At 37.4% G+C, this 27349-nt stretch overlaps 1 protein-coding gene across 1 annotated transcript in view; it reads right to left on the bottom strand.

The window, feature by feature from the left end:
- LOC129773462 (uncharacterized) overlaps positions 1–22064 on the bottom strand; it is a 66249-nt gene extending 44185 nt beyond the window's left edge. Inside the window, exons 1-3 of the mRNA XM_055777073.1 lie at positions 21662–22064; positions 21343–21595; positions 21107–21233 (exon numbers count right to left, since the gene is read on the bottom strand). Of these exons, the coding sequence (XP_055633048.1) occupies positions 21107–21233; positions 21343–21595; positions 21662–22013 (732 nt within the window). The 5' untranslated portion in view covers positions 22014–22064. The remainder of the gene's footprint in view (positions 1–21106; positions 21234–21342; positions 21596–21661) is intronic.
- Positions 22065–27349: the final 5285 nt, after the last annotated feature.

The following is a 27349-nucleotide window of genomic DNA, read 5'->3' as shown; positions in this document are numbered from 1 at the left end:
TATCAGATTATGATTGAGTGGTAGCGATCTTAATATTATGCTCCCTACACACTCTGTCCAACTTCTATAAGACCAGGTGATGATCTTACTGCTTTGTGTCATTGTAAACAAATAATGCTTCAATTTATATTATAGTGTGTAGGTATTGGTCACTACCATACACTACATGATTTTCACATGTTTGTGTGCAAGCGCTGAGCGTAAACGAATGTTTTCGTATTTTCAACTGTCAAATTTCTATAAGACCAGTTACATTTTCCGTTGTTTTAGGTTGTTTTGATCAATTAAATCAGCCGAAGGGAAATGTCTTCACGGAGAGAGAAAAAAGACAAATCGATGCATTTCACCAAGAAAATGTTAGTATCAGAGAAATTTTTCGTCGAATTGGACGGTTCCATCAAGTAGTGCTCAATTATTTGGCGAATCCTCAAGGATACGGTAGGAAGGAGAGAGCTCCACGTAAATCGAAGCTCTCTGACTATAACAGGTTCGAATACCTCAAAATCGCATGTGCAAATAAAGCAATATTTCAACTACTCAACTGCTCGGGTGACAATTTGTCAAATTTTGGTAAAAATCCTCACATACAGAGGGCTTAAAAGGTTAAAACTCCTCATCGGAAGACGTCTGAGTTTAACCAAAGCTCACATGAACCGACAGTGAGACATGGTATGTTGTGACATCGCTCCGGATAGCTTTCACATCATTCAAGGATTGCACACATGTTCTGAAATCCTCTTTCCTACCGTTTTTGCGTGGATATCGTCACAAAAAATTCACATTCCAGCAAAACAATGCTACTATTCATACCAGCAAGGAAAGTAAGCAATGGATTAAGGAATAAGACTGGCTCGCTCTCCTGACTTGAATCCTGTTGAAAATCTTAGGGGGGATCTTTGTACGCAGAACCTACACTGAGGGAAAACTTTACACCACGATTGAAGAGCTCAAGGTCGCAATTTCGGAAAAATGGGAAAATATCGAGAAATCCTTTCACAGAATTTGGAAAATAGTATTCCAACACGAACTTTCGAGGTTATTAGTTGAAATGGCAAGAATACCAATTATTGACATGTAAATCAGCCGATCGTTTTGAATTTTTCATTGATAATACTTATTTGAAGTGGTCTTATAGAAACTGGACAGCTGAGATTATTATATTTAGGCACAATAATTAAACAAACAACTCCTTTGAACAAAATTGACGTTGAATATACTTTATTCTAAGCATTCAACAATGTACGAATAATTGTTGAAATTGTAACTGTTTGTGTTGCAACGAAATAGAATCAGGGTGGTCTTATAGAAGTTGGACGGAGTGTATATGTCTTACTAAGAAACCCGCTTCACTTCCTCGAATGCACTTGTCCATTATCTTTCCCCTTTTCTATACATAAGCAGAACCTAGCACCCAATGAGATCAATTCACTACAGCAGCTACCCGAACTTCCAAAGAGAATGCTCATGGCCATAGGATACTCAATATACAGTCAATCGCAAAATTAAGTATACACCTCATTCGGCTTTGTTATTTTTGAGTTTTTTGGGGTTAAAAAGTAAATAATCTAATGCGACTCATATTCATCGTAAAATTGATCCATTTTACTCTCATGTAGTGATAAAAAAAGAATTAAAATTGTCATATTTCTACTACATATTTCATATGCGAAAAAAAAATCTTCAATTGAGACGTGGCAAGATTGAGTGTACAGTTTAAGTTTTTCTTAAAAAAGAAAATTCAAATCAGTTCAAATGTTAACAGATAACAAAAATCAATCCCCTAGTATCTGGTATGGTCCCCCTTAGGCGTCCAGCACTTTCTGCAAGCGCCTTGTCGAGATATCTGAACACTGTAGACGGAAGTGTCTCCCAGATTTCAGTAATCGTCGTTTTGAGTTCCGCTTTGTCCCCTGGATTTTTGTTCTTCAGATGGTTCTTTATTTCCCACCATAGATACTCAATAGTGTTGAAGTCCGGTGATTGCGGAGGTGTTTTGAGTTGATTGGGACATTATAGAGCAGGTATTCCCGCACGATGAGGTCAGTTTGCTTCGGGTCATTATTTTGTTGAAAATAGTAATCACGAGGGAGACCCAATTTCAGAACGGGAGACTGCAGGTTACATTTCAGGAAGATCAATTAAGCCATTTTGTCCATCGCCGAATCGATAAACTCCATGGTTCCAGATCCAGAAGCCGGCAATGTACCATACAACATCTGACTCCCGCAGCCGTGTTTTACTGTGGGAACCAAATGCTGAACCTGGAGACCTCGTTACTGGTTTCCTCCACACCATCTGTCTTCCAACCGATTCGAATAGAATGGTTTTCGGCTCATCCGTATAAAAGACCTTGGGGCTGATCACGAACGTCACTTCACGGTGAAAATGGAATGAAACGCATACAAATTGCTTCCAATTAATTTCGTTTTCACCGTGAAGTGACGTTCGTGATCAGGCCCCTTGTTCCAGAACTCCTTAGGTCTGTTTACACATGCATTAGCAAACTATAGTCGTTTTTTCATATTCACTTTTGAAATGAAAAAAATTTCACGGCCAATACGACCTGTCAGATTGTTCCTGTATGCTGCTCTCCGGACAGTATCTGCGCTGACAGGTCTTCCAATGATGCCGGCCACTTCGGTAGTCAATTTAGGAATGTTTGTTATTGGGTTCTTTCGAAATGTTCGCATAATTACTCGTTCATCGTCAGAAGACAGGATACGTTTGTGTCTTCTACTCTGGAGTTTTTCCATGGTTCCTTCGTATTTCCACTTGTTTATGATTTTATTTGCTGTAAACTGAGTTCTTCCGACTATATCTGCTAATTCCTGCAATGTATTTCCACGACAATTCATATTTATTATCATTGTACGTGCACCAATATCTATTGCTCTCCCCTCACTTGCCATTTTGATAAAAAAAAAATGCAAACATCACTAAAAAACAAAAACCAATGCTGCCCAAGCAATGGTTAAGTGTTCACACTAATCACCGATAAAAAAAGTACGCTAATTCGCAAAGAAACTCACTTACAAGACTAATTTGTTCGTAAAAATTGAAGGTGTACACGCAATTTTGCGATGCCTAGAATAGAGTTTATTTTCAATTTTTAGGAATAAACAACTGGCAGAAAACTTTACTCGGAGTTTTATTGCACGTACAGCTAGTTAAATGTGTGAGTAATAAATATGCATCAAAAGAATCAATGTATTCAAAATATTTCATACCAAATAAATGGAAAGTATCGTCAAGTAGCACTTGTACACTCAATTTTGCGATAGACTGTACATCACCTGGCTATAAAGCTATTACAAACCCCTACAAACAATGTTCCGGACAACGAAGGAGAAATGCTATCTATGATACCGTTCTGAATCATATTTCGGACACTTTGTTCTAATATCTTGAAATGCTTAATGCACTGGTGATATAACTATAAAATTAATATCACAATTACCTCTTTAGAGTAATCCCTTGGTTACACTATCATTTCATATGTGAACTGCATTTGAATTATAATATAATCGGCAAAAATCTGACAACACTACTCACTATCGTTTGTGTTTGACGTTTGCTTAGCGTGAGCATGTAAAATTTACCCGTTCATAAATATCTAAATTTCTCCCGTGCTTCATCAGTTCTCATCATCGTTAACAGTTTACTGCGAATGCTTGGTAAGTGTTTCGCAGTTGACCAGAAAATATAATCAAGTGTAATGTAATGTTCAAAAAAGTAAAAAGTAATGTGTCCGAAATTTGAATCAAACTTTTTCCCTACGATTCATATTTCGGACAGTTGAAATTGGTGATACTACAATGTGAGTTTTCAGGCTTATTATGGTAAGTGGGACATGGTAAAAGTAAACCTCACGCTACTCCTGCAGTGGCCACAAACGAGTTCTGGGATATGTTGTATAAAGAAGTAGAACCTGCAAAGAACTTGATTGAAATGACGAAGCGCCGAAAAACTTGAGGAAAAGAAAAAGAGAACTGAGTTGAAACGGGAAGAAGAAGAAATTCAAACATTAGCTAAGCTGAGAGAGCAGGATAAACGGATGTAGCAGAAAGAAAAGCTTGAAGAACTGAAAAAGATAAAAAAAGCTGCAAATTCAAGAATTAAGAAAGATAAATTGGTACAAAAGGATAATGACAAAATAGATGTAACTATGTAACAAAAATTAAGAATCAAGATTTAAAAAAATATCATAAAAGAGGTTGTTGAAAATTATTTCAAGCCAATTAAAAAATCAATTAGTTAAAGTTCTATTACAATTTAACCAGCCATCAATAGTTGTAGACAATTTTAAAGACATTTATGTGAGCATGGAAGGTTACAGCACACTTTTAGACAGGCCAAGTCGTTGTTATTCACGGATGTTTGATCATTTTATAGTATTAGTAATTATACAGAAATCTAAATTGTGCTTAAAACCACAAGAAACCGTTATGCAAACAGAGTGTCCGAAATTTGGATTCAATCTGTCCGAAATTTGTTTTTTTTTATAAATATGTTTTTAAGTTTTCAATCAAATAGGAACCAAAGTAGAAAGCTTAAAAGCATATTGTACTATTTTTTTTAAAATATCAATCAAATAATACCTGTGCATAAAGTTTGATAAAGATTAAATAAAGATATGATTCAGAACGGTATATTTCTGTAGTCATAGATTTATTTGACTTAGGCTTATATTTATGCAGATCTTAACTATTTAGACTTATGTTTTAAAAATGATAAATGATGACTCTTTGTCTTCTTCTGCATTGAATAAACAGAAGAAAGGGGTAGTAATGGCTTTAATGATATTGTTGTGTACATGTTTGAACAAAATGAGGTTCCGGATTCTACCACGTTATCTCATCTAACCCGTTTAATGGATACAAATTCATACAGGAAACGGTTTTTTTCAGGGCTCTATTTCTTGTATCAAAAGAGAAAAAATTACAGATTTTGAACAATGAACTCAATTCAAATGCAATTACTACACACAATCACAGTCCTGTGTCAAGATCCCGTCCGTGCCCCTAGGCCCAGACCCATCAACTTTTTAAATACATTGCTAATGTAACGTATTGCTAACTTATTCACACAGTAATTGAATACTCAATCTTTATATATGACAGACAATTGCCCATCGACTGAGAGTATGAAGAAGTACCGGAATACAACAAGACGAACTTTGAAGCAATCATATGTAGCCTACGAGCCATGGAATGGCAAATTTTATTAAACAGCGAACGAGATGTCAACTTATCCGCACGTATTCTTCACGAAATTCTTAATAAGATAATGTCAGAATTTGTGCCGAAAATATCCTATTTGGTATAATGGTCAAATCAGAAATTTAATGAATTGAAAACAAAAAAAAAACAAAAAATACAAAATAGACAAAAGTAATGCTGGAATATCAGAATATTTCCCAAGAACTAAATTTTGCCATTAAAACTGTACACGAAGAGTATAATAGAAAAATCGAAACTGAAGTCAAATCATATCCGAAGAAATTCTTTAATTACGTAAAGTCTAAGCTCAAAAGCAATAACTTTCCATCGCAGATGCATCTCGATGAAGATGTAGGGAATTCTTCGAACGAAATTTGTAATCTATTTGCAAATTCCTTTCAGGAAGTATATACCACATTTTCCGGAGAAAATCGCTATCGGGACTACTTCTCATTATCCAAATGACATATCGGTGAACTATCTTTCACAACAAAAAAATATGCCATACATTAAAGAAATTAGACGAAACGAAAGAACCATGACCTGACGGAATACCACCGGTATTTCTAAAGAACCTGGCTGAGGAACTCACCCTTCCCTTATATTGCATTTTCAATATGTCACTACAAACTGGAATATTCCCAGAAACAATCTTTTTTGGTACCTATCATTAAATCAGGCGCTATCGTGGAATCGCCATTATCTCTTGCATTCCTAAACTGTTCGAAGCAATAGTGAATGAAAAAGTCTTCCAACAAATAAAGAATAGAATAACGTGTATGCAACATGGCTTCTTCAAAGGCCGCTCAACTGCAACTAATCTGTTGGCATTTGTGACTTTTATTTTGAGTGCAATGGAAAATGGCAAACACGAAGAAGCTCTTTACACTGACTTCAGTAAAGCATTTGACCGCATCGACATTCCATTACTACTCTTCTAATTGCAGAAAATTGGAATGGAACAATGACTCTTAAACTGGCTCAATTCTTATCTAACAAATCGTGAACAAATTGTTCATTTTCAAAATTCTCTCTCAAATCCAGTAAAAGTCCCACAAGGCTCTCATCTTGGTCCTCTTCTTTTCATTCTGTACGTTAATAACATCTCCTTCGTTCTCAAGCGTATAAATGTACTTGTGTATGCAGACGACATCAAGCTGTTCGCGGAAATTGGTAATGAAAACGACATCGTAGCATTCCAAAACGAAATACATGTATTCCATACTTGGTGTAATAAAAACCTACTAAAACTGAATGTAAAAAAATGTAACTCCGTAACATTGAGCAGAAATGTAAAAAAAAAAGTTAAATAGTTAGATATCTAGGCGTCGTCCTGGACTGTAAACTAACATTCATAGAACACTACAACTCTGTTATCAATAAAGCAAATAGTGTGCTAAACTTTGTCAAACGCTTCTCACATAACTTCCAGGACCCATACACAATTAAGCTTTTGTATATCACATATGTGAGGCCCATTCTGGAATACTGCAACATCGTCTGGAACCCGTATGTGGTCGTACATGAAGAACGCATCGAGCCAGTTTCTCTTATTTACACTCCTTAAGGTGAAGGTGGAAGGAAGCCACAAATGGCTGCCACAATGGCGCTCATTTCTTTCATCTCCCTCCCTCACCCCTCGCCCGAAAATCAATAATTTTGCGAAACAGTGTGAAGAAACTTATCGTTTTCGCACACTTCCCATCAAGTAATATCAACCAAACTGTAATCGATTATTCAAAAGATATTAAATTTTCATCTGCCGTCGCACTGTATAGTGAAAAACGTCGGAAAACTCGAGCTAGTGCTCTGAAAGTTAAATTTTCATTTTTCAATTTTCCGCAATGGTTTTGTTTGTATTGGTGAATGCATCGTTATTTTCTCGACACTGATGCAACATCATCGAAACAGCCATAAAAACCTCTGAATGAAATGTTTCATGGCATGAAAATCAATCAAATAAAATTGTGTTGATATCAATACAATAATTTTTTTTTTACGTTTAATGGGTCTATGATGTAAGTTTAAGCAACTTCAACATCGGTTAAGGAAATTGTATTGCAGAGCTCGGAACACTGCTGTAGAAAATAGTAAACGGAAAAGTATTATATTCAATCAAAATGCCTCGGCCAACGAAGAAAAGGGTTAAAGCTCTCCAACGTGAATATGTGAAAAAAAATACGATCAACAAAGGAAAATATAAAGGAATTATCAACATCGAGTCACTGTGCGGAAAAACTTGTTAATACCAAAAGAGCCCCAATTCGCATGTGTTATAAACTTACTCATGTTACGTTCGCGTAAAATCAGAATTTTACCGCATATGCAAATACACCTTCTATATATTCCATTCCATGTCAAACCGATATAGTGGTTCTCAGATTTTCGTGGGAAGTGGAAATTTTGTTCTTTGTCGCAAACCATTAGACCCGTTTTTTTTTTTTTTTTTGTTAGGTTGACCATTTCCATTTTAGGGTGTTCCGAAAAATCAATTTTTTCCACTTTTTCCAAAAAATTACTTTTTTTAAAATTCATAACTTTTGAACCACTGTACCAATTCAAATCTTGTCTTTTTTGGGAAAATACTACAGTTGCAGAAAATTCGAATTATGTTTTCGTTATTATTGACTGTATTTGTTTTTTATAGTTTTCATGGTCTCGGGACCAAAGGCGCTATATTTTTTATATTTTTTCTGGAAAGCATAGCATATCTCGAAACCAGGAAGGCATTTTTTCGTTTTTCAGTTATTATTTTTCAAAGATGACCGATGGTCCGAAAAATCATTTTTTTCCCATTTATTCCACTACAAAAAATCATAACTTTTGATCTACTGGACCGATTCAGATGATGGACATATCAAATTAAAGCCAATAAGCTAGTCTTTGAAAAAATATTACACTTCGAATAGAAATGGATTTTGTTTTCGTAATTATTGATTATATTTGTTTTCTATAGCTTAAATCGTTTCGGGACCAAGAGCGCCATATTTTTTTTATATTTTTTCCTGAAAACTGAGTTTTTTTCACATAATACATCCGAACACCAGAGAGGTGTTATTTTTCGTTTTTAAGTTATGATTTTTCAAAGTTAACATGTTTTCAGTTTTCGTTCAATATTTCTATGCGACTAGACTGGATGTATGCGACTATAATCCAATTAATTGGCAAGTGTGTCATTTTTGCAAGAAAGGCTAGCTACGTAGGCTTTAATTTGATATGTCGATCATCTGAATCGATCCAGTAGTTCAAAAGTAATAAATTTTTGAAAAAAGGCATTTTTGAGAAAAAAAAAGGGAAAAATGATTTTTTGAACCATCGGGTAACTTTGAAAAATCATAACTCAAAAACGAAGAAATAAACGCCTCCCTGGTTTCGAGATATGTTATGTGGAAAATCCTCAGCTTTCCAGAAAAAATATAAAAAAATTTAGCGCCTTTGGTCCCGAAACCATTAAAAACTATTATAAACAAATACAATCAATAATGACAAAACCAAAACCTAAAATGTTTGCAAACGTAGCATGTTTCCAAGAATGACTAGCTTATAAGCTTTAATTTGATATTTCGACCATCTAAATCGGTTCAGTAGTTTACAAGTTATGAATTTTTGAAAAATGTCATTTTTGGAAAAAGGGGAAAAAGTCGATATTTCGGATCACCCTAAAATGAAAATGACAAACTAACAAAAAAATAAAAAAATACGGGTCTAATAGTTTGCGATAAAGAACGAAACTACCATTGTTGACGAAAAATATATTCTAATGGCGGGTTTACATTACAGATCTATAGCTATAGATGGATTTATTCACCCGAAAATAGATGTAAACGAGTGAGAATATATATGATACACTTCTCCGAGGTATAAATGTATAGGATGAATAGAATAAATTCAGGCATATGTAAACGCTGGTGAATTTCTCACTGGTGAGAAATCACTGAAGTTGGATGCAGTTCTACTTCAGGTGAATAAATTCACCAAAAATATGAATATATTCATTATATAAGTAAGCGCTAGTGTAAACGGTGGATGCGATTTCTATAAATCTCATCATATTTCTTCACATGAATATATCACTAGTCTAAACCCACCCCAAGACTCGTGTCAGTGAAGTGCCACACAGTCTGATAAGTGAATTGATCTATTTACGTATAAAAATCAAACCAAACTGTTTGTTTTGATCTTCACTCACAAACACTATTATCCCATTCTTACACGTGGTTTTACCTATACTACTACAATGGCTTCCGTCCACCGTCACCTTAAGTTGAACTGGACACTTCCTTCATATGAAGCACGCTGCATGCTCATAAACATCCAAGCACTAGAAGAACTCCGTAAATTTGAATTTTTTCTTTGGCTAACGATCTAATTTCGCTACGAGTACAATCAGCTGAATTACTAGACAAATTGAATATCTATGTACGTCAACTAAGAACACGTAGTTTGTTTCTAACCAAAACATCCAGGACAAATTATGCAAACAACGCCTCTATCAATCGCATGATGCGTATATACAATCAGCACTGCGAATTAATTGAAAAACAGCTAAAAAGAAACATGTACCGTAGGAATAATATTTAACTTAAGAAAACATTGTAACATTAATATATAATTATGTAGTCTACATTTGTTTGACGAAAATGAATAAAGGGATAAATAAATAAATAAAGGGGGCGCGGGTTGTAGTAGATTCAATCACTCTGAATTTCACCAAGTTGTGTAAGATCTAAGAACCCGAACACCATTTTTCCAATTTTGAACATCTTCATTTAACTGTATTGGCTTGACTCAATAAAAACGAACCTTTATAAATAAATTTGAAACGTTATTTAAATTAAAATAATCATATTGATACAACCACCTCGAAAAAAATCCAAATTATGTCGCTTCGATTAGATCGGCGCTTGTACAAGTACATTAACCCCATTTTTCGCCGAAACTAGGTGAAAAGAGCCACTAAAAAGTGGTTGAGGGCAGCGTTTTTTTTTCTTCGAATGCTTTTCGAAAGTTTGTTTTGAATCTGAACATGTTGATCGTATTCTGAGTGACAAGCCTCAGGTTACGCGCGCTTAGCAAGTCGAAATATCGAAATGAAACACAAAAGAAAGGTTGAAAACACGAGTTGTGTTTGAACCTGGAGGTGATTGGTATTAATTTAATAAAACTAGTTTAATTTAAAAACAATAACACATAAAGCTCAACACGCAGTGCACCGGCACATATTGTGTAATTGGGAAGATGGCAGCAACGGAAACGGTGTTATAACATCGTTGTTTTTATCAGTTTTTGCCCCTTATACTACAGTAAAGAGGGTCATAACACAAAGATAATATTTGTTATCACTGGAAAAGACTTATTTATCACTGTGATAATGAATATCAATGAGAAATGAGTTTGTAGTCACAGTTTCCGGTGATGCAGCATTTTAAATATGGGTGTCTAATTGAAAATCACTCATAACTGATGGTCGCAAGGATACAATGGATTTATAAAAACCACTCCAAGCACTAACAACTCAACGGTTTTTTATACGACTAGCTAGATATATCTTCCCGCGTGCACTTTCAAAGCAGCACTTGCCATGTGTGTCAGAAAAACATTTGACTAAGCCATTAGAGTACACGTTTTATGCTCATAATAGTTATTTCACAGTCGATAATTGTTGAACTTGAGCTTGAGCTTGGCTAAGCTGTGCAACTTCATAGTTGCTCTTTGCGATTGACGTGGGCCAACAAAATTGCCCAAAAACACACGAAATTAGGCTTTGAAGTTGCGTAGCAATCAATTTTCGTTGTTCAACCTTCGGTGTTCGAACTTTAAATAGTCAATCACAATTTCGGCAAGGTTTTCATTGCCACTAGTGGAAGGGAGAAAATAATGGTATGACATATGCGGTCAGAAGGGTACCTCTGTTCGCAAACAAATTCAAAATTCCGACATTTGGGTGGCATCGACGAACCACAACTTCACCCTTCAACCCCATCAAGAATCACGCTCATACTCGCCGTTGAGTGACTGACCACTATCTATAGTGCGCACTTCGTATGATGTGGAGAGGACCAACAATACATGAGCACGATAATCACTAAAGGGTGTGTCACATCAAATTGCACCACGGAAAAAAACGCTGTAGAAATTCGCCCAGTAGACCGATCCTTTTGGAAATTTTAGACAGTAAAATAAAAACTATTAAACAACTTTTGGCATTTTCTTTTTATTCATACTTCGAGCCCAAGCCCGTATGCTCGCACCTTCCTCTTTACCCCGTCCATAAGGTTCTGTACAACGTCAGGTTGTATATTTTTTGAACAAGAAACCAATTTTCACTTGAAGTCCGCCTCCGATTTGACAACTTTTGGGTTCTTCCGGAGGGCCTGCTTCATAATCGCCCAATATTTCTCTATTGGGCGAAGCTCCGGCGCGTTGGGCGGGTTCATTTCCTTTGGCACGAAGGTGACCCCGTTGGCTTCGTACCACTCCAACACGTCCTTTGAATAGTGGCACGAAGCGAGATCCGGCCAGAAGATGGTCGGGCCCTCGTTCTGCTTCAATAGTGGTAGTAAGCGCTTCTGTAGGCCCTCCTGCCCGTTTACCGTGCCGGTCATCACGAAGGGGGCGCTCCGCTTTCCGCAAGAGCAGATCGCTTGCCACACCATGTACTTTTTGGCAAAGTTGGATAGTTTCTGCTTGCGAATCTCCTCCGGAACGCTGAATTTGTCCTCTGCGGAGAAGAACAACTGACGAAAGTCCGCTTTGACGTAGGTTTCGTCGTCCATTACCAGGCAATGCGGCTTCGTCAGCATGTTTTGCCTTTCGTCGCGGTTAGGAGCCTTCTGAACCATGTATGTACGCAGGCCCTCCCGCTGCTTGGTCCGCTGGACGAATGAACTTGACAAATTAAGCTTATTGGCGACATCCCGGACCGAACTTCTCGGATCACGTCTAAACTGTTTAACTACGCGCTTGTGATCTTCTTCATTGACGGAGCATCCATTTTTGCCGTTCTTCACCTTCCGGTCGATGGTTAGGTTCTCGAAGTATCGTTTTAGTACTCTGCTGACCGTGGATTGGACGAGCATTCTTACCGATGTCCCGATGTGACAACTCCGGATTCTCGAAATGAGTGCGCAGGATTAATTCACGACGCTCTTTTTCGTTCGACGACATTTTTCCAAATTTACGAAAAATTGACAGTGAAGCATGGCCAACGTGATCTATACACTTTTATCTGATTATAAGCGAAAGCTGAAGATATAATTCCTAAAAATTAAATTTCTACAGCGTTTTTTCCGTGATGCAATTTGATGTGACACACCCTTTAGTTATTATGGTTTTTTTGGGTACTCGAATCTACGGATTCGTTTGACACTTTCTGCTACTAAAAATGAGGAAATCTATTAGGACATATTCCATTAGATATTGATTCAAGCAATCATTTGTCCTAAGTCTTAAAATCTCTAGTATCTAACCACTAAAAATAAATCTCTATAGCCACCTTCATATAGATAACTAGAAAGTATTAACCTAAGCTAAACCGAAGATATGATAATGCACGAAATAAAATTCAGTTTTCTAAATGAAATAAATTTGAACATAAATTTTGTTCTTCATTCGCTGGTTGCAACTGCGATCCAATTTGATAGAAAATTCATCATTGAATTCATTTATATGCTTGAAATTTCAAAATTGGTGAGTATACTATACTGGAAAACCTTTTTTTGTGCGATTTTCTGTTCTTGTGTGGTTTTTTGTGCGGTATATAAAAAGAAGTATATTTGACGAAGTTTTCGTCCATTTAGCTTTTTTCTATGTTTTATATGCATTTCAGTCATATATTCATAAAAAGGCATTTTTGCGTCTGAATTATCCACTTTTTTCCCTCTTCTCACCCTCATCTCTAAAGAACACATACTTGAGCTTTCTAGAGTTGGTCACTTTTTTTTAACAGGACACTACAACACAGAGGTAAGAGGGCAAACCATAACCATTGGGATAATAGTTGGATCCCAGTGAATCTATATTCTTTTAAGGGATCCAATAAGAGCACAAAGATCAATTAAACATTATTTGTGTGGCTTGAACATTGTTGTCTTAAAAAAAAGGGGGGGGGGGGGGGAAAGGGCCATAGTCTGTCCACATTTACATGTTGACTACATTACAACTCGGGACGAGTTATCGTTTTGATATGCAAAGGTAAAACATTGAATTGGGACGGTCCATAAAAAAGAAAACGCTGTTGACCAATGCTAGATGTTGCTCGAGCTCTCAATAAGTGCTGTGCCTGTCGTGTAGCGTTAAGATGGTTTGCAGTGGGGATTGTCATGTTGTAGAAACTGATTAATGCTTTTTGAGGCATGAAAGGTGATACTCTCTTCAGGATACCACAAAGGGAAGCGAGTTTTTTCTCAACGAAATACGTCTGAAAACTCCAAGACAAGGTTGAATCTAGAATGACCCCCAGATATTTGAAGCTATGCACCCTTTCGATGGATACATTTGATATCTGGGGATCAGGACATGTTGTTATTTTATTTCTAGGTGAATGGAAAAACATGTATTTGGTCTTCGCCAGGTTGAGTGACAATAGATTTGCCTGAAAGTAATCCCCAAGGAGAGCCAGATCATACTCTATATGTGACACTATGGTTCCCGGATCGAGGCTTTGGTAAAATAGTGCTGTATCGTCAGCAAACAGTTTATCAGTCCCGTTTAGAGGTAGACTGCCAATGTCGTGCACATACAACAAAAATAATAGGGGTCCAATATTGCTACCCTGAGGTACCCCTATATTTATGGAACACAATGTGCTTCTCAAATCAATCCCATTCTTTTTGTGCGGGTCCCTATCCCCCGCACAAAAAAAAGGTTTGCCTGTACTGACAAAAAAAATACTGAGAAAAAAATTTATGTAATGAACGGCCGTTGCAATTTGAGGGGGTCAGGGCCCCTTCCGTTGCACATTTTACTCACAAGAAACCTAGCTGCAGATTTACACTCACCAGGTGTGCGAATTGAAATTGTCTGGTTGTAGTTTTAGGCGTTGCTGTGCATTTCTTTCGATTTAACATATTTGTCATTTTTAACGTAGGATTACGTCTTTCGGGAACATATTGGAGGTACAAATTGAAAAACGAAAGTCGATAGCATCGTGATAAATGTTCAATTTCAAACGCTTATTACTCAGTCATTTCATGTTGGATTGAGGAGATTTTTACGTCAATCGATTTCGACACTCCATAACAATTTTTTACATTGAATTAAATAAAATGTGTCATGAAACTAACTATCGAACAATTGAAAAATCTCACCCGTTATTCAAACGTAAATACCGCGTTCTGATTGGTCGAACTCTAAGATGCTGGTTTCCTCTTGTACTCAAAATTATTGTTCAGTCATTTCCTGATAGATTTACGACAGTTTTCCATCAATCGATTTGGGCACTCCATAACAATTAATTACAGTGAAAATTAATGAAATAATATACACTCTGTCCAACTTCTATAAGACCAGGTGATGATCTTGCTGCTTTGTGTCATTGTAAACAATGTTTCAATTTATATTCTAGTGTGTAGGTATTGGTGACTACCATACACTTCATGATTTTCATATATGTGTGTGCAAGCGCTGAGCGTAAACGAATGTTTTCGTATTTTCAACTGTCAAGTTTCTATAAGACCAGTTACATTTTCCGTTGTTTTAGTTGTTCTGATCAATGAAATCTGGCAAATTCCGAAGAGAAAAGTCCTCACGGAGAGAGAAGAAAGACGAATCGATGCATTTCAACATAAAAATGTTGGTAGGGGTAGTGGGGGCAAATTGGTCATGGGGGGCAAAGTGGTCACCTGCTTGTTTGGTTGTATTTAACTATAGATACCATATTGATATCTTATATCTTACGATATCTTGAAGAATTTAATGATTTTTGAGTCACCCTGTACTTCAGTAGAGCTGTCGCATGTCAAAATATAAATCAAAAATGAAATTTCACTCTCGATAGCCATTAGGCCGTAGTTCTGTGCGCATGGTATCTATGGAATTTCTCGTGAAATTTAGTTTATTCAATCTGATATATTGGACAAATCATCAGTTTGGACGACTGTTCCCATATTATAGGAGAGGTGAACAGATATTTTGTTTTATCTTAGTGAATTATTAGCATAGAAATTACTTTGATGTCTGGGGGCAAAGTGGTCATAGGTGAATATCGACTTACAATGTTCTGTTTGAAGCTGATATACCTCATCATAGTCTGCTCTTGAAGAGGATCCTTTTGTGGCTTTGACCCTGAATAAATATGCCACTCCAACTAAACCAAGCCTCATTATGTGGAATGTTGTTTGTTTCATACTACGTTTTTTATGCATGAGAAAATTTGAATTAAGACTCTAGGTGAATAGACAAAGCTTATTTCGTATATGTACCTACTATATCAAATATAATCTGAACAAATTTGGACGAAAAAAAACGCATAAATCTTGATATGTGTGTGAGTGAGTGACCACTTTGCCCCCACTAGGTGACCACTTTACAAAAATGATGTTCGATTACTCACCTTTTTTTCTAATGATGAAAAGTGTACTATTTTGAATTTTTATAGTAAAAGCCGTTTGCTATCTTGAACAACAATGAGTTGAACTATAATATTCATCGAGAAACGGAATTTGAAGCGGTATGTGGACGCTGGAAATGGTCATATTCCTTAGGGTGACCACTATGCCACCACTTCCCCTATCAGAGAATTTTTTCGTCGGATTGGACGATCCCATCAAGTAGTGCTCAATTATTTGGTGAATCCTCAAGGATACGTTAAGAAGGAGAGAGCTCCACGTAAATCGAAGCTCTCTAACCAGGATAAGCGGGACATAGCTAGAACAGGTTCGAATAACTCAAAATCGCATGTGCAAATAAGGCAATATTTCAACTACTCATCTGCTCGGGTGACAATTCTTCAAATTTCGGTAAAAAATCCTCGCATAAAGAGGAGTTAAAAGGTTAAAACTCCTCATCTTAAACCATCTCACATCGGAAGACGTCTGAGTTTTGCCAAATCTAACATGAACCGACTCACATGAAGTGACAAAGTATGTTTCCAAAAGAATACATTTTGCTATATACCATAACGAAAAGTTCTTCAATGTATCTTCACTGACGAAAAAAGTTCAAATTAAGATGGTTTTCAAGGTTTCAACGGGTACTAGCGTGATTTACGGAAGAAGGAACAGTATTTTTCAACAAGGAATTTTGGTGGAGACTCGTGCATGGTTTGGGCGGGATTCTGCGCAACCGGAAAGCTCAAGATAGCTGTCACATCATAAATCAGCCGATCGTTTTGAATTTTTCATTGATAATACTTATGAATTTTGAAGTGGTCTTATAGAAACTGGACAGCTGAAATTATCATATTTTAGCACAATAAATAAACAAACAACTCTTTTGAACGAAATTGATGTTGAATAAACTTTATTCTAAGTATTCAACAATGTATGGATGTATCTTGTTGAAATTTTAACTATTTGTGTTGCAACGAAATAGAATCTGGGTGGTCTTATAGAAGTTGGACAGAGTGTATTTGGTGTATCGGTAAGTTTCTTCAGTTTTACAATAGATGGCGTAACATAATTATTATTCATTCCAGTAAATTTTCCAGACATTCGTTGGAAAGCTACTGTCATTGCGCGTCTTTTTCAGTATATGTCAAAAAGTTGAAGCGTAAACAACATAGTTTTTTGCCACTTCGAGTATGTCGAATTTCGTACTAACGAGTGTGTTTTTGCTGGGAGTGTTACTTCATTACTTCAATATGAAGAAAAAAAGCTGCGGAAAGTCATCGCATTTTGATGAAAGTTTATGATGACCATGCTCCAACTGAGCGAACGTGTCAGACGTGGTTTGCACGATTTAAAAGTGGTAATTTTGACTCGGAAGACGAAGAATGGTTCGGACCGCCAAAAAAGTTTGAAGATGGAGAATTTTAGGCCGTCACAAACGCAACAAGAACTTGCAGATACACTCGGAGTAGCTCAGCAAACCATATCCGATCGTTTAAAAGCAATGGGAATGACCCGAAAGATAGGACATTGGGTGCCGCATGAATTGAAGCTACGAGACGTTGAACGCCGTTTTTTCACGTGCGAATAACGGCTCCAACGGCATAAAAGGGTTTTTTTTCCATCGAATCGTTACTCGTTACAAATCATTTCCCCCAGCGGCATTCTTTTGTTGTTACGTGCTGCGACACAAAAGAGAACGAGACAACTCTGCTTCGGTTCGCACTTCATGATACACCGACACGCAAGCAGCACCAGCATATACGCCTTCAGTGCAGAAAACATATGCCTCTAACATATGCATATCGACCTCTCCATGCATCATGAAACAGCAGGATCGTACGGACTACACGAAGCGAATGATTCATATTTAGCTAATATAGCAGATCCTGATTTTTAAGTCTGCCGAGAGTGCAAACTATATGATTATTTAGCTCGATAGAGGCTAAGGGAAGGGTAGATAGATCATATTTTCCATTTTTAATGCCGCTGTCCCTTGAAATATGTATATTTATACAGACCGCATAGTTTTACTTACAACACCGCTCTCTTTTCCCATTCGTCGCAAATGGTGACCGAATGATGACGTAGTTTTTCTTGTATCATTAATTGCTTTACACTTGTCTGTGCAGTAGGTTTCGCTATAGTTGAGCGGGACGATATATGCGGTTCAAACTTGTATGCAGGCTTCGAAAATGGTTTGCGATGTTTGATACAGCTCGAATATGCAAACAACAGTCTTCGTTCCTCTTTTGGTTGAATCATTTAATGTAACACAAGTGATTACTGTCATTCATACAAGTATCTAAATGATCCTCTCATATTTGGTTATATGTTCGTGAGAGATTACTTGTATGACACATTGTGTATCATTCGATTTTGATCGAAATCCAAACACTGCTACTGGCGATGAAAAGTGGATCCATTACGACAATCCTAAACGTCGGACAACGTTTGGATACCCCGACAATGCATCACCATCGACGGCCGCGCGGAATACTCACGGCCTGAAGGTTATGCTGTCTATTTGGTAGGACCAGCTGGGTGTGGTGTACTATGAGCTTCTGAAACCATTACGGGGGACCTCTACCGACGACAATTGATGCGTATCCTTGCACTGAAGGAAAAACGGCCACAATACGAGCAAAGACACGATAAAGTTATTTTGCAGCACGACAATGCTCGGCCACATGTCGCGAAACCGGTTAAAACATATTTGCAAACGCTGAAATGGGAGGTTCTATCCCACACCCGTAAATTAGATCGATTCGTGGTTAGCCGACAAACCGGCCGATTATTTCCACAAAGGGATCCGTGAATTGCCAGAAAGATGGGAAAAAGTTGTGACTAGCGATGGGCAATACTTTGAATATTAAATTTGTAGAGTTGTTTGCAGAATGAAGCATTAAGTTTTGAAAAAAAACCAAAATACTTACCGGTACTCCTATTATGTAAAATCACGATTACAATTTAATGTACTTTGTATCTAATTTTGTGAATCTTAAGTTCTCTTAATCCCAAAAAAATTGTGTAATAATTGGTTTTTAAACCCCAAACTTCATTGGTAAGGTAAATGATCTTGGTGTGTCCGATTTAGGATGTTTTCACACAACTAGTAAATGCAAATTGATTTTTCTTCATAAAAATCGCATATAATCGATACGAGTTTGGGTTTGTTGAAAAGTCCCAAGTCTCTAGCTGCTAATACTACCATAAGGTGTTTTTTTTTTTTTTTTTTTATCTTCGCTTATTTTTCGTCGGCCTATTTCCGCCACTTTAGTGCCAATCACCGACATCAGGGAGGCGACTCCACCTGTTCCTACCTATCAGACTCAACAACTCATGAGCCGGGCCAACTTCTTTTACTTCCGCTCCGAAGGAAGACGTAACCAGAGATTTTTCGCCTCAGAAAATCCCAACGACGCCAGCTGGGATTGAACCCAGGCCGATCGGATTGTGAGGCTGTTACGCTAACCATACAACCACTGGCGCCGTCACCAACTACCATAAGGTGTTGAAATTATTCAAATTTTTATGTTTTTTTTAACGATTTTCCTTAAAGAGGAATTTGATCATGGTTTGACCACCTCTGCTCATGGTTTGCCCAAAAAATGATCATGGTTTGTCCGGTTTTAGAAATCACCATTTTTGAATGAAAACATTCGAATTCACAAGTAGATGTTGCATTTATCATTGCTTGAGTTTACTGTCATCATATTGATCCATTCATAATTTAGGCTTTCTTCAGAATATTACCTTTTCTTGGGCATTTTAAAAGTGTTACCCTCAACACACTCAACACAGAGAAACTTGAGAAACTACTATTCTTTATTTCTATGCGCGAAGGACACCATAAACAAACTGCAGCGCGCCAAGTGGTTGCCATACAAATCATGTGGACAAAATAACATCATTGAATTGGACAACTCATGATCAGAATTGAGTTCATCAGAATGTGTTAATTTAATGGTTTAGCTATGTAAATCTGATACAAATGGTGTGCAAGCATGATGTTTACAATATTTGTAAGTGTTATAATCCAGAAAAGGTCTGAATACGTGCCAAATAATCATCTGGTGATCGATTAAAAGTTAGCTCGAATGAGGGGCGCATTGACACGAATATAAGGTGTATTTTATAATCCTATAAAACATGTGATTCCGTGAAAATATACTACAAAATTACGGTAAATCATGAAAAAGACAATTTTATTTACATGTTTTGAAACATTCGAATACCTTATTTGACACAGGAGCGCTGAATTAGAGCATTCAAAAAAGTGGGCAAACCATGATCATATTTTCGACAGGACAAACCAAAATTATTTACCTTATCTAGTCTTGAAAAAGATCTAATAGAAAATTGCCAATAACACGCCTTGAATGTACTCTGGAGTGGCAAGCTCAAGAATACGTATGACCACAGTGCAAGCCGGAAGAATTTTTTGACGAAAAATCCCCCGGCCAGAACGGGAATCGAACCCGAACCCTCGGCATGATAGTGTGAGACGCTAACCACTCGGCCACGGGAGCACTGCCCAAAGACCATCATGAGTATGAAATTTTTGTTAATAAATTTAAGAACTTTTCATAGATAACTAGCTGACCCGGCAAACGTTATTCTGCCATATAAATTATTTCTAGTACATTTTGGTTGGTATGAAACGAATTACGAATATATATATGAGGAAACTTTCAATGCTATCGTTTGGGCCGAGACAAACACAACGATATAAATAAGTCTCAAATCTGATCAGCCGTTCTATTGTGATGATGAGTTATACGTACGTGTGGAAATCCATCATTTTTTTCACAATACCATGAATCTTGATGGCGTCAAAGTTAATTTGGACAAACTTATCATTGTAGAAAAAATGCGTAGCCCATTTTTTAGATTTTTTTCTATCCATCACAAATATCCTCCAAAGTATTCTATCATTTTAATTTGGGTGGAGACAAACTCAACGATATACAGACGGCTCAAATTTGATCAGCCGTTCTTCTGTGATGATATGTGATACGTATGCGAGAAAATTCTTGTTTTAAATATAAAGAAATTGTATGAGCTCGAGATACAGAATTTTAAAAAATCATCTAACCCTATGATGTTCAGAATTTTTCTCGCATCATTTTTAGCAGTGACAACACTTTGAATCATTCATATTAAAATTTTCTCTGTATCATTTATGTGTAAAAAGAGAACGCGCGCACAATGAACACATTCCACTAATGATGTTTCACCTGTATCAAATATCAACAACTGACCCTCTCAAAGGTGTAAAAAAACAGTTTGTGAAGCTTTCATGGACAACAGGGAAAAAAATCTAATTTAACGCCCTACCTTGGTGGAAAAATCGCAAATTGTTTTTCTGGCTTTCGTCAGCACTTGGTAATTCTTAGTCAGTCGGTACACGAAATCAGGATAGAGATGCACGCTGATCATCCTTTTCGAAGCTTCTTTGAAGGCTCTGCGGAGGAACAACAAAAATATCCAAATTAGATATCACACTGCACTGTGTCACTGTTTTCACGTTCTTCGTTTTATCACACACACGCCATATTCTTTCGTACACTCACAGGTTCAATCCATGTTCGAACTCCGCCTTGCCGTCTCTCTGGAGCACATCGGTCCCGAGGGTGGTTCCACAGCCCATCTCCAGGAAACAGAGAGCCGTGAACTTGTGAATATTAACCGTTTGTCCATCCGCATACTGTTTCAAACCGTCCGCCATCTTCTGGGCACATTTCACAAAAATTGGAAGAAAACCATTTAAAATCCGTTGATTGAAGCAGGGGTCCAGCCGCTTTCGGGCCTCCTTCCACGCATGATCTGGGGAGATATTTAGGTAGGTATTCAAAAACAAATCCGCTAATCAATCCAGAAACTCGCACATACATCGCGCGGTGAAAAGACCTTGCTCGTATCCGGCGAACCGATAGAGGAACGGCTTATCCAAACACACCGGGCTCGTCAGAATCTTCTGGATGACATCCGGATGGCTCGTGATCAGGAAAAGCTTCGGTCCAGCCCATACTTTCTTGATCGTTTCAGTGTCGGTGAAAACTTTTTCGATCAATTTGAATTTCGCCATGTCGTCCTTCCCCAGAATTATAGCTGCGTTCCCGATCAGCGGATAGCATGGTTCCAAGCTGGGCCACTTGCTCGCGAATCTATGGCGTATTTTGTGAATCCAATATAATATTGCGCAGAGGGTTGCGATGATCACGGCTAGAACTGATGCAAACATGTCTCTGACTGAACGGATAGCACGGAGAGTGTTCTGTTTCTTTAGGAATACGGCGCGAGACTGACGAGATGCTAGGCGAGATATGCGCTTTATTATTATGCAGACCGCGAGGAAAGGATAATCTCGAGAGCATGTGTACTAGTCAACTGTTTTTTTTTTTCAGTTATTTCGAATGTTGTTTTGGTTTGTCTTGTGACTAGATGGATGCACAGTGGTGGCTATTAATTGCGCTGAATTTCGTGCATAGCGCGTTTCAATGCAAACTGATTCTCTTCTTTCGTTATTTTTGAGGGGGAAACCTTATGTAAGGGAGTATTCACATGACCCTCATCAAACTAATTTGATCTTTCCATGCTAGAGGCCATATTTTTGACAACGAAAGCGCGCGTTTCTTCCGATTATGGATTTTCCATTTCATAGAGTCAAACTCTATTCCGTTTCGTAAAGTGATCTGATGAAGACATTTTTTGTTCTCAATTTATTAGAACATTTCAAAACAATAACAGGTTGGTTAACTTCTGCATTCCTACGACTTGCTGAGTGCATACTGTTGTTCTATTAAACACTACACAAGCCAGTTGACGTTAATTCCACGATTGAACAGATAATTCGACTAGGTTTCTTCTGCACACCTTTTAAATAAAGTAGATTAGCCGGAAATGCGTATCATATTTCGCTTAAGAAAAGTTTATTTGATATATTTCTAATGAATGATTAGGATGCGATTTCTGCTCATTGCGTTGCCCTACTTCCGAGACTTCTTCATTGACTGGAACTACCAAATCAAGGACGGCATCGGCAGAGCTAGTAGGTGAATTGTTCGCAATCACTTTGTCCTTCACGAGGACACTAGACTCGTGTTGAATCTTGTTCTAACCACTTCTTGCAAATTCGTCTCGTTGTTCAAACTCCTTCCATTGCCTTCATATGTAATCTATTATTAAAACTTCATAACGAGCTTAACTGCAATTTTGATTTCCGCGAAATGTGTTTGAATCAGACTCGATCAAACTATGCGTATTCTTTCCGTTCGATGAAACGACGAAAGACGCAGCGACAACACCGACAATAAATGAAGATGGGCAATCAATTATCGCTGTTTTTTTTTTGACAATATAACTTTACTAGCTGACCCGGCAAACTTCGTCCCGCCCTAAATTTGGTTTTTGTTATAAATACCTTCAAACATTCACGTTTTCTTACTATGAGCAAGTTCATCGCAGAACTGTTCATTGATTGATCTTTCAATCGACCTCGTTTAATTTACCTTTCACTTTAAAATTCCTAGTATTTCTAACAAAACTCATCATTATAATATTAGATTATTTTCAGACACAATTCTCGTTCAAGATTTTCCAACCACTTGCAAATAACATGTTTCTCCGTTACTAGGAATAAATGTTTTATACAGGAAATATGATAGAATAAAGACAGCCCTAAATCGGACAATTCCTTCCTCGAGTTCTGCTCTTATCGACACATCCGGCGTTTTTTTTTTTTGTATAGATAGAAGAAGATATAGGAGTGCGTTTCATCACATTAAAATCCATTTCCAGATTCGAACAAAGATCAATTGCAAATTTGTAATTGTAGAACATATGGGAATTTAATTTTCCGAATTTTCCCTTTTTCCTTCATAGTTTTCCGAAAATTTTCAATTGTCATGTTTGATTGGAATATTTTTGGTTGAAATATGTGTAATATTTTTATGGGACCCACTCTCCATTCCAAAGGAGGGAAGGGCGTCATACCATCATAGAAACATTTCTCATACCCAAAAACCCCCTCATCCCAAATCGTGCTTGATTTGTTCTCGAGTTATGTAGAAGTTTGTGTTTCGTTTGTATGGCAGCTCCCCTCAGAGAGGGGGGAGGAGTGTATTCCCCATAGAAACGTTTCGTGCCCCGTAGAACCTTCACATGCCAAATTTGGCTCAATTTGCTTGATTAGATTTCGAGTTATGCAGAAATTTGTGTTTCATTTGTATGACAGCCCACCCTTAGAGAATGGGAGGAGTGTCTAACCACCATAGAAACATTTATTGCATCCTAAAACCTCCAAATGCCAAATTTGGTTTCGTTTGCTTGGTTAATTCTCGAGTAATTCAGAAATTTGTGTTTCATTTGTATGACAGCCCCCTCTTAGAGAGGGGGTGAAGAGTCTAACCGTCATAGAAACACTTATTGCACCCAAAAAACTTCGTATGCCTAATTTGGTTCCATTTGCTTGATTAGTTCTCGAGTTATGCAGAAATTTGTGTTGCATTTGTATGGCAGCCAACACACTACTCTTCCACTATGCACTACTCTTCCGTTTCAATCTTGTCAGCAGCAATATCGGCGTTTGTGGCCAAGGTTATCACGACATCGAGCACGTTGTTTGGTCGTGCGTATCTGGTCGCCAGATCGAATTTAGAAAACTCCCTTCGGGCCCGAGGAAGACAGCCCAATGTGCCGGTGAGAGATGTGTTGGCTCGGTTAGACCTTGATTACATGTCCCATATATATGTTTTCCTTAAAGCTATCGATCTTCGTGTGTGATTGTCCCTATATCCTTATATCCTCCTTTCCTTCCTTTGCGGGTAATTCGTCCCCTTGCTATAAATAGTAGAATAAGTTGAAACGTAAATACACTATAAATATACGAATAGAATTAAGAATTGAGTGTTCATCAACATTGTTACAATTTCCTTATATCCCATCCTTCTCCTAAAAATATGTCACCCTTCTAAACTCGAGTACACCGCGAGTAATCGGTTTTCCACCTTACTAACCATAGATGTAAGAAAATTGTTTACATATATATATAGTTTTGAATTATATTGAGGAATTCGGCTCCTTTAAACTTATGTAACTCAGCCTGTAAAAATAAACGAATTAATAAAAAAAACACACCCGAATTGTCACTCAAACGCATATCCGTTAGACAATTTGTTTTGACGTAGGACTACGTCTTTCATTTCTATACTGGGGTGAAAGTTCAAACTTTCGAAAACGAAAGCGTTACGCCGGAGAACGAGATTTTGAGCGTTAATAGCTCTTAAACAGCTGAACGAAATTGTATGATAAACACTTCATTCGAAAGATAAAATGTCTACGCGTTATATGCTTGTTGCTTTTTGATCCAAAAAATTGTTTCAATAGACCTAAAATTGCTTTCAAAACAGGCTATTGAAATCCCACCAATCGGTATATAAGCGAGTGCCGCTCGGAAATCCACTCAGTTATAATTGCGCAACGATTGAGATACGATCGCTGGAATGGATGGATGAGTCCCTAACACAGACTTCAAAACCATGGAGCCAGGGGAAATCGGCATTGCAAAATAGATGTAAGCAGTGGATACTTTTGTACTCGCTTGCGTATCTGGAAATTGGAATGTTTCCCTAACACAGACTTCGAAACCATGGAGCCTGGGGGAAATCAACATTGCAAAATAGATTCAAGCTGCGGGTACTTTTGTATTCGCTTGCGTTTCTGGAAATCGGAATGTTTCCCTAACACAGACTTCAAAACCATGGAGCCAGGGGAAGTTGGCATAGCAAATTAGATGCAAGCAGCGGGTACTAATGTACTCGTATTGACTATGGATTTGATATGGTATGATACGGTGTAGTGGATCTGATCAGAGTGGTTTTATATTACATATCGAAGAAGTCACATTTATAAAAGCAGCGTTATAAAATTATTTGTTTACGAATGCTGCAATCGATCTTCGTTATTGGGAAGTTGGAATTGTTGCGAAGGGGGTCTTATTTTCGCTGTGTAATTCCGAAGAGGAATCCATTCCTTCTCAATCGTTAATAATCCTGCTCCGGACCAACGATGATTCCAATTGTCGGGGTTTGGGGAGTGGGTATTATTTGCACTGGGTATTTCCGAGGAGGAATCGATTCCCCCTTTGAATGTTAATAATTATTTTCCAGCTAAACGAAGTGGTATGATGATCACTTTATTCGAAAGATGAAACGTCTAAGATTTATATGCTTGTTACTTATTGATTGCTAAGTCAACGTTAGTCCTACGTCCACCTTGCGGTTATATCAAAGATATAACCCACTTCTAGTTTTTGTTTTTGGAAAGGGATAATGACAAAGGATTGGTGGATTGAACGCCCTTTGAAAATAATAATGATTAATTAAAATTAATTTTCCGTATCAATTTACACCAAGTCAAAATTTTCATTAATTTTTGTTAAATTTAAGATTGGCTTCGATCCTTCTAATATAATAGTCTCAAAAGCCGGATGTCGCGACTAAATGTGGACATTGTACATTCGTGATCACGGATTGCGAAATAACTTCTTGTCTAAGCATCAATGACTTCCGCTTTTACAGATTCGGTAATACCTGGCGGCTACAATGAACCAACTACAATGAATACAAATCTGCCTCTTCATTCAACTGACTTCAATCCTTACTTCTACTTCCCTCTGACACGAATCCCTTTACCCGCGTACGCAATCTTATTTTTACGTCCATATAAAGTGAAACGAATACTTGATTTCTGATGAAAAAAAAAAGTAAAAAAGTGAAAAGGATAAAAATCGCCCCGAAGGAATAAATCGAAAGCATAATTTTTATAGACATATATTTATTCGATTATAGACGCACTGTTTTGTTTCACAATATTTCAGCATCCTTTACGCAACTTGAGAATTCCATCTTCTCAGAACTTCTTTGTTCGATCAGCTGCGAGCAGTGCTTGTTGAAATTCATCGAGACTAATTGTATACAAATTTTCCTCCAGTCTCATCAGACCCAGGCCATGACTTCAGGCGAAAACCTGCTTCGGGATTCTATTCACTTGCTCAAGACTTTTTCAACTCGACATCATTGTGAATGATGTGTCGTTCACAATTCGCTACAAATATGTATTTTCGTTGCGTTTATGAAACGAATTGTAGATTGAGATGCGTTCCATGGAATGTTTTCTTTTCTTTTGGGAAAATAAACCCTTATTTCAGAATACAGTCGGATTTGAAATTAGCAGAATATTGCATTCTTTAATCTGATCGAGTCAAATCATATCGTGTTGTGCAAATGTTGCAACCTTAGATTGCAATATGCAAAAGTCGATCTCGCTCGGAAGGCGATATGTCAAATCCGACCGGGTTCCGGAATATGATTGAATGTGTTTTAGCGTTTTTGTTCCCATCCTTCACCTTTAGTGAATCTTTAGTGAATCTACTAATTCATGTGTCGTGTCGTACCGAGGATAAATCTTGATAAATTCCTCGATTTGATTGTTGTCAGTAGCAGCACGGACTTTACAGACAACCGTAGAAGCGTAGAAGCGTATTACAAAAAATACCAGATATCAATAAAGAAAAACATC

The sequence above is a fragment of the Toxorhynchites rutilus genome, chromosome 3 (genome assembly GCF_029784135.1).
Source record: "Toxorhynchites rutilus septentrionalis strain SRP chromosome 3, ASM2978413v1, whole genome shotgun sequence".
Lineage (NCBI taxonomy): Eukaryota > Metazoa > Arthropoda > Insecta > Diptera > Culicidae > Toxorhynchites > Toxorhynchites rutilus.
Note: the sequence above shows the minus strand (reverse complement) of the source record. Positions and strands in the feature narration are given on the sequence as shown.